The sequence below is a fragment of the Coturnix japonica genome, unplaced genomic scaffold (genome assembly GCF_054131305.1).
Source record: "Coturnix japonica strain WE unplaced genomic scaffold, WE-NBRP24 Scf075, whole genome shotgun sequence".
NCBI classification, from domain to species: Eukaryota; Metazoa; Chordata; class Aves; order Galliformes; family Phasianidae; genus Coturnix; species Coturnix japonica.
The window spans coordinates 416,443-430,156 of NW_028188978.1; the positions used below are offsets into that span (position 1 = coordinate 416,443).

General features: G+C 42.0%; 1 protein-coding gene across 4 annotated transcripts in view; it reads left to right on the plus strand.

Moving 5' to 3' along the window:
- Nucleotides 1-13,714, plus strand: part of DIP2B (DIP2 acetate--CoA ligase B (putative)) — a 59,441-nt gene that overhangs the window by 39,648 nt on the left and 6,079 nt on the right. For 3 of the 4 annotated variants that reach the window (XM_015886830.3, XM_085534116.1, XM_085534117.1), the window contains 22 exons: nt 238-361; nt 870-979; nt 1,773-1,875; nt 2,406-2,470; nt 2,731-2,824; nt 3,344-3,463; nt 3,691-3,805; nt 4,426-4,565; nt 4,655-4,791; nt 5,106-5,186; nt 5,430-5,557; nt 5,890-6,004; nt 6,928-7,129; nt 7,354-7,463; nt 7,599-7,679; nt 8,246-8,369; nt 9,338-9,459; nt 9,987-10,098; nt 10,732-10,841; nt 11,435-11,565; nt 12,122-12,290; nt 13,255-13,425. In XM_015886830.3, coding sequence (XP_015742316.1) covers nt 238-361; nt 870-979; nt 1,773-1,875; nt 2,406-2,470; nt 2,731-2,824; nt 3,344-3,463; nt 3,691-3,805; nt 4,426-4,565; nt 4,655-4,791; nt 5,106-5,186; nt 5,430-5,557; nt 5,890-6,004; nt 6,928-7,129; nt 7,354-7,463; nt 7,599-7,679; nt 8,246-8,369; nt 9,338-9,459; nt 9,987-10,098; nt 10,732-10,841; nt 11,435-11,565; nt 12,122-12,290; nt 13,255-13,425 — 2,664 coding nt within the window. Of the gene's footprint in view, nt 1-237; nt 362-869; nt 980-1,772; nt 1,876-2,405; nt 2,471-2,730; nt 2,825-3,343; nt 3,464-3,690; nt 3,806-4,425; nt 4,566-4,654; nt 4,792-5,105; nt 5,187-5,429; nt 5,558-5,889; nt 6,005-6,927; nt 7,130-7,353; nt 7,464-7,598; nt 7,680-8,245; nt 8,370-8,545; nt 8,688-9,337; nt 9,460-9,986; nt 10,099-10,731; nt 10,842-11,434; nt 11,566-12,121; nt 12,291-13,254; nt 13,426-13,714 lie in introns of those variants that run through there. The other variant, XM_085534118.1, reaches the window with a different exon arrangement.

Genomic DNA, 13,714 nt, shown 5'->3' on the forward strand with positions numbered 1-13,714 from the left:
CTGGAGGCTGAAGATGTGAAGTACTTTGTGAATACTCAACAAAACAAAACTTCTGTTATTTTGCCATGTTACTTTATATCAAAAACTGTCTAAAACTAAAGAATTTAGTAAGAGGAAACCAAGAATGATGGCAAATTTCCAGAGCGTTACCAGTCTTTGGAATTTGGTAATGGAAAAGCTGACCAATGTTGTCTTTGAGCAGGAATGACTCTTCCCCCTCTTCCTCTCTTTCCTCAGGATGCTGGTGGTCAGCAGATTGGTTTTCTTCTGGGAAGCTGTGGTATTGCTTTGGCCCTCACCACTGAAGTCTGTCTGAAAGGGCTTCCAAAAACCCAAAATGGAGAAATTGTGCAGTTTAAAGGTTAGAATGGTTACATAGTCACTTTCAGTTGTACTTTTGCCATAGCAGAACTGTTTGAAATTAGTTTTCAGAAGTCTGAATGCATTTTTCAGTAGCTTAAAGTGAACAACTTTCCCAACAGCATTTTCTTATTGTTGTGGGCTTTGTGTGTATGGCACAGATTGATCTGTGTATGCAACAGAACGACTGTGTTGATCTGGGAGTACAAGCCATAGTTTGTCCTCATATCCCTTCGGTGACATTTGGCAGATTCAAACGCAGTTTTATTAATGATGGAAGAGTCTATATTTAGGAATACTGCAGGGATCTTTCCTGAGTAGAGGAAGTGCCTTGCTGCCCACTGAACTCCCTGATGAGAAATGCCTTCTGGCTACCAGCTTAGGTTGGATTGTTACTGTGTTTACATAACTAAACTTGGATAAATGATGTGTTTTTGTGTATTCTTGCACAATATAAATCTGTCACTAAGTAAACTGTTATTAATGCTCCACTTTAATTTTGGCTCCAGGTTGGCCTAGATTGAAATGGGTTGTGACAGATTCAAAATACCTCTCCAAATCTCCTAAGGACTGGCAGCCCAACATCTCAGTTGCAGGAACTGAGCCAGCATATATTGAGGTAAGGAGTGAACAGGGAATAGAAGGTAGTTTCTGTGAGCTGAATTTAATGTTCTAATCATCAGAGAGAGAATTCTTTCACCTCACTACCTTAAGCTTATCAGTTTCTAGTCACTGAAACAAATCTCACTGTGTACAACCTGCAGTGAAGCGTATTTTAGTAGTGAATATTTTCTGTGGCCATTGAGCACTGCTCAAAATGAAATAGAAAACACTCTTCCTGTTCCAGAAAGCTGGTAGTTGAGTCAGCCAGGCTGGGAAGTGTACTTCCTGTACCTGAGAACACAGATTTCTGGAACTACTGAAGCCAACAGCATTTGGCTTTGATTTTTCATTTTTTGATTTTTTCAATCAATTTTTTCAAATTTTTGATTTGAATTTTCTGTTCTTACTAGCAGAGTTTATTTTCGTTCGTAGAAGGTGAGGCATCTCCCAGGAACTGCAGTGATTTCAGTAGTAACAGAAATTTGGCTATTGTAAATTTACAAATTGCTTTTTCAGTTCACTTATGGACACAGAAGGAGATGTTCTGAGAAGCAGTAGTAATGAAATAAGCGTGAATACATTAAATTGCCATCTGCGTCTCTGGACCTAATCTGAACTAATTTGATACCTGAATCACTGTTTTTTCTGTGGTCAACCTTGCTGGTATTTTTCTACAGAAAAGGATTTTTTTTTTTGTGCACCTATCCGGAGCTTTGGAGGAACCAAATTTTATTTAAGATGGGCTCTCTTTTAATTTCCTTCATGTGTAAAGCCCAGAGTGACACCATAACCTTTTTTTCCTTCTGCAGTACAAGACCAGCAAAGAGGGCAGTGTTATGGGTGTCACAGTGTCTCGGATTGCAATGTTGTCTCACTGCCAAGCTTTGTCTCAGGCCTGCAACTATTCTGAAGGTGGGTGAAGTCACAGAAACATCAAAGAAGTTCTGGGGGGAGGAGGAAGAGAGAAGCAAATCTGTACATCCATTGACTGCAGTGTTATTTTTAGAGCTGTATGTCATAGTAGTTTAAAATGCAGAGTATGTCTTTTGAAAGCCATCACTTCATCACTCTTAATTTCCACTGCTTCTGGGAGTCAGCGCTTGAATGATATTCTCTCTTCTGCTGCTGCTCATGCATAAAGAGGTTAAAGCTCTTTCTGTTCTACTGATGTCCATTAAATGCTGGAATGTGGTTTTCTTACAACTTTCTGGGATGTTTTTCCTTCTATTAAATTGATGTTTGGTTGCCTTCTTTTGCATAACAAGGATCTCTGAGTAGTGGAATGTATAATCAGACAAACAAGGCTCTGCACTTGCTGCACGTACACATCTTGGAGCAGATCTGACAGTGTGAAATGACAGATCTGAATGTATGCAGATTTGAGCATGAATAACAGCTGCCCAGGCACATTTTACTTCTAAACTACAACTTTCTCTTTCCAGGTGAAACAATAGTGAATGTTTTGGATTTTAAGAAGGATGCAGGGTTGTGGCATGGCATTCTCACGGTGAGTTGAGCCTCTTGAAGACTTTCTAGAGCATTCCATAACTTTGTAACTGACATTTGAGGACACGGTTTAGGAATTGTTCGCTAATAACTCAATCATACCTCTCTCTCCCTCCAGAGAATTGTCCATGTGGCAGAAAGCATGGAAGCATCATCACTAAATTGATGTGGCTTTGTAGTATGGAAAGGGTTTGGGGGCTGAGGGTGATTTCTGCTTTGTTTTGCGAGCTTTTTCTTAGAAGTCCTTTTCCTGCTTTTCAGAATGTAATGAACAAATTGCATACTATCAGCGTGCCCTATTCTGTGATGAAGACCTGCCCACTGTCATGGGTGCAGAGAGTTCATACTCACAAAGGTAACTGCGTGTTCCACAACTTAAGCTTGAAGATTTCAGAATACATGAGAGAAGACCATTAAAATCTGAAATATTTTGGAGCCTCTCTTTTTGCTCTTCAGTGACAAATCAAACAGATCAAGTCTAATTTGTTGCAAAATGTGCACAAAGTCTTAATCAGCAAACTGTAGAGAATTTCATGGGGGACCTCACAACCTGTGTGCTTCAAGTCAGTGCTTCTTATGAGACAAAGAAAATAGCTGAGCATGGAGAGATCCATTGATCCCAAATCCTTAGTGGGGGGTGTTCAGGTGGTGGTAATGGTTCTGGTGTTTTGGAGAAGGGGCTGCAGCAGCTCAGGTGGTAGGAGGTGACCTGCATGTAGCAGCAGATGCTGTTCTGTGTTAAGGTTCCTTATCACTACAGACTCATTCGCCTTAGAGTTTTCTCATCTATAGTATTAGAGTGTGTGTTCCTATGAAAATGACTCATGAAAAGCATTCTTTTATTCTGACACCTCTTTTTTGTGTTGGGTTGCAGCAAAAGTTGCTTTAGTCAAGTGTCGAGACTTGCACTGGGCCATGATGGCCCATCGAGACCAAAGAGACGTCAGTTTGAGTTCTCTGCGCATGCTGATTGTGACTGATGGTGCAAATCCCTGTGAGTATGCCCATACTGCTGTTCTCCAGAGAGGTTTCTCAGACTTGCTTTATCCAGGTCCTGTTCAGTAGATGCTGATATCTTAGAAGATGTCACATGTAGTTTTTAGTAGTAATATTGTATATATACTCTGTCAATAAGCTGCACTTCACTTCTAGGCTATTTTGGAAACTTATATACACATATAGATATAAAAGATTATAGTTGACTCTTTTTTTTCATTCCAGGGTCTGTTTCTTCATGCGATGCCTTCCTGAGCTTGTTTCAGAGTCATGGGCTTAAACCAGAGGCAATTTGTCCGTGTGCCACGTCTCCAGAAGCGATGACTATTGCAATACGGAGGTAATGGCTGTATAGCATTGCAGTTTATTTGCTAGATTAAGTGATGCTGGCTAAGGCTTGTTCACACATCATAGTTGACTTCAGCATGTAATAAGCTCCACTGACATTTACTGTGTGTACTCTGGGTATTCATGTAGCTAAATTGTTCAGCATTTCTCCTAAGGTGAGTGCTTTTTTTTTTCCTCTCTAAGATGGGCAATAGCTCAACAGGACCTTTAAGTCGTCTGCACTGAATCCTTCTGTCTTGATATATGAGGCTGGTAGAGTGCTTTTTGAATCTGAGATGAAAATTAATATGACATTGGGCAGCCACTTTCATAGTCTGCTTCTGTCCATTGCTGCCCTCTATAAATCAGTAGCGCTGTAACCACCTGTGAGCTGGTATTTAACACAGGTTAAACTAAAGACCTGGAAGAGGAGCTGTCATTCACATGATGTGTTGCATTTGCCCAAGAATGAGTTTTCTGACTTACAGATTGATGCTGTCCCTCACCAGAGGACATCTCTGCTCCCATTTTACAGTATTTAAGTTGTTATGCAAAGAACAGACACTGAAGCATGCATTCTTTGGTTGCTCTGATATGTCTGATTTGGCGTATCGACTTCTGTGTCTTTCAAAGGCCTGGGGTTCCTGGGGCACCTCTGCCTGGAAGAGCCATTCTGTCCATGAACGGGTTGAGTTTTGGTGTGATTCGTGTCAACACTGAAGACAAAAACTCTGCACTCACTGTTCAGGATGTTGGGCACGTGATGCCAGGAGGTAAGAATACATGGGAGTCCCTCCTGAGGATATCTGTGAATGCTCTGGAATGTGCTGGAAAAAGAATCACTCTGTTTAATTGTTCCTAGGAATTATGTGTATAGTGAAACCCGATGGACCACCTCAGCTGTGTAAAACAGATGAGATTGGAGAAATCTGTGTTAGCTCCAGAGCAGGAGGAATGATGTATTATGGGCTGGCAGGGCTGACAAAGAATACATTTGAGGTATGTATAGCAGAGTGTATGTTTCTTTCCTGATTTCCTATGTGGGAATGAATCTCGGATGTTCTCTTGTTTTTGTAACCTATGTGTTAATGTTGGTTTTTGGAGAGAAACCCAGAAAAACTCATTGCGGTTAAATATTTTCTGTGCTCCCTCTTCTTAAGGATGCCTCACATTGCTAAAACAATTGTAGCAGGGATTTCCTCCTTATTGTTTCACTCACATACAATACAGCTCTTGATTCTGAATCATGGGAGCATGTTTTTCTAGCCTCAGGCAAATCCACTTTACCTCCAACGTCCTCCCTTCTGTTGCAGGTTATTCCTCTGAACTCAGCTGGCTCTCCAGTGGGTGATGTGCCATTTGTCCGTTCTGGCTTGCTGGGCTTTGTTGGACCTGTATGTATCATAGCTTCTGAGCTTGTGTTAGCTTGTTCTGATGACCTGAAATGTTTAAAAAGAGAGCATTTGTGCTTGGAAATGTGTGTATGTGATTGCTTGCTGTGAGTGACAGAGATAGTTGAGAGAGAATTCTGTTAATTGAAACTACGGACCAGTAAGAGCTGCAGAATATGTAAAACCTGGAATTTGTGTCTGCTTTATATACACAGGTCACTGATTGGTGACTTTCTTATCTTTCAGGGCAGTTTGGTGTTTGTGGTTGGAAAAATGGATGGATTGCTGACAGTCAGTGGACGGAGACACAATGCTGATGACATTGTCGCAACTGGGTTGGCAGTAGAGTCAATAAAAACAGTTTACAGAGGAAGGTAAGTAAATTAAAGCTCTCCTTTCTCCATAAACTTCTGCGTGTAATGTAATGAAATGGGATCTTCAGTGTAAGCTCCCATTTCTCTTCAGTAACTGGTTTGTTTGGGTAGGTCAGTTGAAGTAGACACGCTTTTGGTTTAGCCATTAATGGGCCTGGTGTCTCTGTTTTGCTGCCTTATATTTTTTCCCCTGTATTTGCCCCTATGGGTTTGGTTTCTTTATGGGGAATTTTTTCTTTTTGAGAGAGAGAGAAAACTTTGTCTTTTTGGTTGCCTGTTGCCAAGGAGTGCATTCAGAATTCCTGCTAATGTAGATCTCCTGTTGTCCTTAGGATTGCTGTATTCTCAGTATCTGTCTTCTATGATGAGAGGATTGTGGTGGTGGCAGAGCAGAGGCCAGATGCATCTGAGGAGGACAGTTTTCAGTGGATGAGTCGCGTACTGCAGGTAAGCCCAGAGACAAAGGTAGACAAGGGGAGTTTGTGCAGCTTTTCAGTGTGTGGGTAGATCAGAGGCCATCAGCATGACCTAGATGGAGAGAGTGTGGTCTTGTGATCTCTCTTGGCACAAGGTAGCTTTACAAGGTTGCAAGCTGGGTACATCTGCTGTGTACAAGCTGTTCTGTTGTGTCCTGAAGGTCCTGGGAAAGTGGCTGCAACACAGAATAAGCTCTGACAAAATTATCATCATTATGCTAGCACAGTGACTGTATAGAGAAACACAATTGCCTCTCAATGCTGCAAATCAGATCCAGTGCTCAAATGCAGTAGTTCTGCTGTGTTGGATCTTACTGATGTTCAGTGCCAGGCTTTAAAGTTGTCCTTATCTTTAAGACATTTTCAACAGAAGACAGTAAGCAGAGAATGGTTAAAACAGCTGAACAAGCATAGTCCTGAGAATGCAGAACAAATGGCAAATGCTTACTTTGAGAGCTGCATGCAGGAATGTTATGAGGTATGCAAACTAGGCAGAGAAGTCAGGGAAGTACCTGGTAACCTGAATAATGTATTAGTTGCCCGAGTGCTGAGACAGACAAAAAAAGAACAGAGTGATGATGGAGTGGAGAGACAGATGGATAAAATCCTAGGATCAAAATCATGTGATTTTGATCACAAGCAACTGTGTATATTTTGAGATTTTAGTCATGAAAAGTTTAAAAATGGACTTCTGGTATATGGAATAGAGTAGGGATGCAAGCAGGTGCTTAACTCTTAACGTTGAATAAGAGTAACTAATGTTACACAGGTCAAATTGAATGATAGTGACTGCCCTGCTCCTTCATTAACTTACAAATGTAGAGTTTTGTCCTTTGGCATGGCAGTGAAGCCAGTAATACCCAAAATTCAAGTGACCTTCTTTCCTTTCTTTAGGCAATTGACAGCATTCACCAAGTGGGTGTATATTGCCTTGCTCTTGTGCCAGCTAATACGTTGCCAAAAACTCCACTGGGAGGGATCCATATCTCTCAAACTAAACAGCACTTTCTGGAGGGCTCTCTGCATCCATGCAACATCCTCATGTGCCCACACACATGTGTGACGAACTTGCCAAAACCCAGGCAGAAACAACCAGGTAACGTGAGTCCCTTTTGTTTAATGTTCGTTAACTGTAGCTCACTACTTCAGCTTCACTACTTTACCAAAGGAAAAGTCACTTTGTTATAAGTTTCTATAGGGCCTCCAGTGCTGTGAGCTTTTGCTTATTTTAGACATTACCCTGATGCAGGTAATACTGAAAGACACCATTTGTAGCATGTGAGAGTATTCTGATTCTATGTGGCTCTTCTTAACCAACAGGTGTTGGCCCTGCCTCTGTGATGGTGGGGAACCTGGTTGCTGGGAAGCGTATTGCTCAGGCCTCTGGAAGAGATCTTGGTCAAATAGAAGACAATGATTTAGTTAAAAAGGTAAGTCAGTGTTTGTTACAATGGAGTGTGCAAGAAGAGTTTACCCTTCAGTTGAATGCAAGGCAGCAAAGTGAGACAAACTTAGTATTGACTAAATAGAGGAACTAGTATTTAGGTACTTCCTTTTTGTTTTAGCACCAGTTCCTGACAGAGGTGTTACAGTGGAGAGCTCACACAACTCCTGACCACGCGCTCTTCCTCTTATTAAATGCCAAGGTACAGTTGCTTTTTGGTTGTTGTTTTTTTTTTGAGGTCCACTGCGTGTTTTTTCAGCCCAAGTTTGAGACTGTGTTTAAAATCTTTACCTGCTGCAGTGTCCCCTATTTAGCCTCTTTGTCAGATGTTGCCCTAGGATTTCTAACTTAAAACTTGCACCTTTGAACCTGCAGGTCATTTGTCATCTTAATGCCCACAGTGGTTTGATGCTTCATTTTAAAACTGAGCGTATTTGTAGGTCCCACTGGTTCCTGTATCATTTAATGATGTATCCCTGTTGAGTATATTCTGGCAAGGTTCTGGTGTGAGAAGACCTGAACTGACTCCTGGAAGGTAGAATTTTCTAGAACAGATCTAACTCTATTTCTGTCTTTTCCGAATTGTAGTGGATAAACAGCTCAGTGAGCACCAGCAGCATATAGGTATTGATAACTAGTAGCTATAGACTAATGCTAGTGAACAAGGTTGTTTGGTTTGGTTCCAGCAGCTGTCTTACTGACACGTGTTGTGCTGGTTGGAAACCATTGTCAGAGGCTGTGGTTAGAACACTTCTATCTCTTTTCAAGGGAGCTGCTGTGTGTACAGCCACCTGCCTTCAGCTGCACAAAAAAGCTGAGAGAATTGCGTCAGTGCTCTGTGACAAAGGACATCTCAATGCAGGAGACAACGTGGTGCTTCTTTATCCTCCTGGTAAGCAAGCTTTCAAAAGAACTGCATCCCACTGTGAAAATACAGTATGGTGTTTCTTTGATGTTTCATTGAGATCTGGAAGTTCAGGAGGGATAATTGAACACCATTACATCAGGGACTGTGTAACTTCCTGATCCAGTTTTCACTCCATGAAGGGCTGTCCTCATGTCTTGCAGTTGCAGTATCACAACTCCAACATTGATTCTTTAGTTTTGGAAGAACCAATTTGTATCTTCTCACTCCTGGAGAGACGCGCTCAGCTCTAGGGATGTTACTGTCTCCCGATGTTTACGATAAAAACACTTTTTTTGTGGTTATCAAAGAACCCGTGGTATGATGCAAGGTTATTAGAAATGTGTGACCACACTGCATGTGCTGGAGAAATGCATTGTGTGCCCTAACAAGAGACCTCTTGGCTCCTGGTCTGTTCAGATCTTGTTTGCCTGAAGTCACTTTGACAATTAGCAGCTCTTTATCCAAGGAAAGCTGTGAGAAATGGCAGGGTGGGTTCTGGTACAGACTGGTGCCATCACCTTCAGCTCTGTTAGCTGCCTCTTCTACAGCAGTAAGTTGGGAAGTGTGGTCTGCCTGCTGTCACTGGTAGCTCACACCTTTATCACCTGGCGTGTGTACGGCGCTCACTGCTGATGAGAGGTGCAGTGTACTTCCACTACCAGAGACTCTGTTTTGAACTGACTGACTTCTGAGTCATTCAACACTGGGATATTCTTTTCCTGAAAAATGGATATGGTTTGCTGTGGTCAGTCTTCTCTGCTTTCCCAGTTCCCTATCCCAGGCTTCTTTAGCTTCATTGCCATGCTGGCCTAACTGTTTGACCTGCTTATGTTGCACACGTGTGCTGCGGGAGTGTACCTTTTTCTAATGAAAATTTGAACCGATGCTCAGAGAAAAAGCCTTCAGGGGTGTCACCAGGGTGCTGTACACTACAGCCTGTCGTGTCCTTGCAGGCATTGAGCTAATCACCGCGTTCTATGGCTGTTTGTATGCTGGCTGCATCCCTGTGACCGTGAGACCACCTCATGCTCAGAGCCTCACTGCTACTCTGCCCACTGTGCGAATGATCGTGGAAGTGAGTAATGGGACCTTAGTGTGGCTGGAGCACTCTTGTTTCAGCCTCTCACCTATGAGTAGTTAGCACAGCTGTCATTTACATGACAGTGGTGAAGGACAACGTTCTAATTCATAAGAGGGAAGAGAGAACCACCTCTTCTATGAAACAGTTGTTAGCAGGGATACTAATGTGATGTTACTACCTAAGATTTCATGTTGATGCTCCTTACTGGACAGGACAAATCCTGTTATTGGTTATTTTCCAAGTCAGTAATCTAGACAGGATATCTCCACATTATAAACACAGAGAAGAAGTTAGATTTGGGCTGCTGAAATAATTTACTTGCTCTAAAGGTTGTTTGCCTTTAAATCTGAGTTTGGGGTTTTAATGAAGGAAGTGCTGGAAAAGCCACAGAAATTAATGCAAGTCTACCAAGGGGAAGGTGGCTGAAGGTGGTGAAATACATCCTGTGAATATGAAATCTTGCCGTGACAGTATCTGAGGGAGCTGCTCTTGTCTTTATTAGCAGTTGTTTATCTTTTTAGGTCAGCAAAGCTGCCTGTATTCTCACAACCCAGACCTTAATGAGACTACTGAAATCCAGAGAGGCAGCTGCTGCTGTAGATGTGAAAACCTGGCCGACCATCATTGATACAGGTGTGGTCTGTGGACTTGGAAGACTTCTTCAAGTTCTTTGAAGGGGTTACCATTGAATTCCAAAGGGAGAGGCTGTTCCTCATTCCAGATGTTAACCAGATGACTCATAAGATTTTGTTGGAATGTTTAGAAAAATGATGAGAGAGACAAGGCAGATCTTTGCTCATCTCTCTCCTTCATTTGTTGAACTATTGATGGGTCATAATTTGCATGGAAAGACACGTTGTAGTTAACAGTAATTCCTTGATGACAACATTCCATGTTGTGGTTGACTTAACCTGGCCTCCTGGTCTGGCACTGTAGAGTGACTGAGCAACTCAGAGGGCATAAGAAGCAGAATGTGGTCTTGGATTGGTTGTGTCTCCTCATACCTGATCGTGCTTCATCCATTGACCCTGGAGTTTAAGAAAATTAAAGTCATGTATTTAAAATATTTGGTTTTACACACAGAAGAGAATGAATAACTTTCTCCAGGGCTTTTTGCAAGACTCTTCTTTTGTTCTGTGTGTTGTCTTTGGAAAATATCTTAATCAAAAAATGTATGGTCTGCCTCAGTCTTTCTGAAAACTGTTCTTCTTTTAAATAGTAATTTAGTAATAAAAAATTAAACACGTTTCTTTCTTTCTTGCACAGATGACTTGCCCAGGAAGCGGCTCTCTCAGATCTATAAACCACCTACGTCTGAAATGTTAGCATATCTAGATTTTAGTGTTTCTACAACAGGCATGCTTACAGGAGTGAAGGTACAGTAAAATGCTCTTAAAAGATGAATTATTTTGGTGTCTTGTCTTTGGCTGATAATCCAGACCATCTCTTCTGCCTACCTCCACCAAAACTGGCTTTGTAGCTTAAATAAAGGCCATACTTTTCAGTTAGTAAGGCTATAAATTCCCTGCGTGCAATGCAGTGTGACTTCAGCTGAAGAATCAGCTCTGCTGTATAGAAAGAGGTCTCTACAGCGGGCATCAGGAGTTCTGCTGCCTCCCACCAGGGAGCAGTGGGTGTGAGGAGCACAGCTGTGTGCTTTTGCTTCCCCCCCCAACACTAAGAGCAAAATAGGAATGCAGTTGACAGAGAAGATGATATGAAACTGAAAAATGAAAGAGTGTGTCATTAATGATCAGCTCTGTTTGGAGTCTGAGAAGCTCAAAACCTTTCAGCAGTAGCTGTTGTCACAGTTTCTGGCTCATATGGTTCCGCATCTGCTCTGGGAGATAAGGGAAAAAGAAATACTGTTTATTGGGAAATGCTAACAGGCCAATTGTCATTCTTACCTTGATGAAATCCTATTGTGATGTGAGATGTCAGCACGGTTTCTCTGTCTTTGGTGTTGCAGATGTCCCACGCAGCAGTGAGCGGCCTCTGCAGGGCCATCAAGCTTCAGTGTGAGCTCTACTCCTCACGGCAGATTGCGATCTGTCTTGACCCCTACTGTGGACTAGGGTTTGTGCTCTGGTGCCTTTGCAGGTAGGACCTTTGAGGGAGAAAAGGGTAAAGGTTAACTCTTGGCTGATTTTAAATGGGAAGTAGCAATCCACGTCTGTAATGAGGCAGATATTTTGGCATTACAAAATGACTAACTGGTAGTAAGAGGAGAATTTGTCTTAAACTGACAATAATATGTTCCCGTTTCCTGCAGGTTAGCAAGTTGTTATCCCATGTTGCTTATGCATATTTGTGCTGCCAAATATTACTGGCTCCAGAATGCTTCTCTTGCCTTTCTTCCTTGATTATATGTTGCAGCAAGGGAGTTTTCTTGCTGTAAATTGTGTGGTTGAGCTGATTCTCCCTTTGTTTTCAGTGTGTGCATATAAATTGTTCTTGTAAAGTAAGCCATATTTATTATACATTGTTGCTACAGAATGCAGGCATTGGAGCTATCATCAATTTGCCTCAGATCAGAGTCCCACAGCTTGCTTTTGGTCTATCAGGAATATAAGACAAAATGAAAATATAGTAAATATTAATTTAAAGGTACTTACCCGCTACACAAAAGTATTCTTCTCTTTGCTGTTTTTCACAGTGTGTATTCTGGACACCAGTCAATTTTAATTCCTCCTATGGAGCTGGAATCCAATCTTTCTCTCTGGTTATCTACTGTCAGCCAACATAAAATAAGGGACACTTTCTGTTCCTATTCAGTCATGGAACTGTGCACAAAGGGACTTGGAAACCAAGTTGAAATGTTAAAGGTGAGAAATGTTTCTTGACTATTAGGCTTTGTACATTAATGAAACTGCTGTAGCAAGTGAAGTGAAACGGTTGTTAAAGACAACAGCATAATGATGGACGAGTCTGCTGTCCACAGTTTGCTCAGAGAGCAAATGCAACAAAAGAACTTCTGGAGCCGCAGGAAATTAAAAGGGTTGAAATCGAATAAGGTGGATGTATTGCAGTGTGGGTGGCACATAGCCAAGGAGTGTCAGAGACTGCTGGGCAAGCCCTGAACAGAGGATGCCAGCAGCAAAATGCTCTGCAGAGGAATTGCTTATATAACAGTCTGCAGTGAAGGCTCAGACCAGCATATGATGTAAAGCACACACATTAAGTGCTTGGCTAAATAAAGGTGTTTTCTCCCGGGGGATGAGAGGAAGGAAAAAATAGCAGCATAAAAGGCTTGAGGTGTTTTCTGCTTGGGGTTTACTGAAGTAATTTGTGCACTCCTTCTACAAGGTTAAGGATCAGCCTTGTTCTGTTGGAGGCATAGAGTCCCCCTGCCTTGTGGTGTGTCACCACTTAACAGAATAATGTCCAGGTTCCTATTCTTGTGCTGTTCAGTGCATTTATAATAAGGTATAGAAGTAATAACGGATTCTGGTCTCGGTTTAGTTAAAGACTCGGTGCAACCTCCATAAATGACTGTACATTCTCACTTGGTTTGGTTTCCATCTATATAAATAGGGAATAAAAGATGTAATCTTAGCTGACAAGCTCTGCAGAAGCACATGGTGCTACATTCTCTAGCAGAGGAAGGAGCAGAGCTGATGATTTTGTTCTCCCATTATTTTCAGGCTCTGGTCAGACATATCTTACAGTGACAAATAGGAGCTGAAAAGAGGACACTGCTTGAGCACAAGAAGTCCCTTTCTCAGGGGGGTTAGGTCTTAGTGCAGTGTGGCAGAGGTCCTGTGCACTCATTTGCACACTCTTTTCCAGGCACGAGGAATTAATCTGTCCTGTGTCCGGACGTGTGTGGTTGTTGCAGAGGAACGGCCACGAGTTTCTCTCACTCATTCCTTCTCAAAACTCTTCAAAGACATTGGCTTGTCATCTCGTGCTGTAAGCACCACCTTTGGATCAAGAGTCAACGTTGCTATCTGTTTACAGGTAAGAAGAATGCCTTTTAGGGCCTACGTTGTCACTGCCATCAGGTTTCCATGTTACCAATTGAGAATACAATGCAAACCTCCTAATCTGCATGTGATTCTCCACTGTGAACCTAGCCCCACATCTGCTTTGCAGAGAACAACTAGCACAAGATCTGAGCAACTTCTTCTCTTTTCGGCTGCCAGATTACATCACAAATACCCAAAACAACTGAAATAAGACCTCTTTATTTAACCTGTGACTTCAGTTGCACCAGAGCTGGTAGCTCAGAGCACTTAGGCTGTCTCTG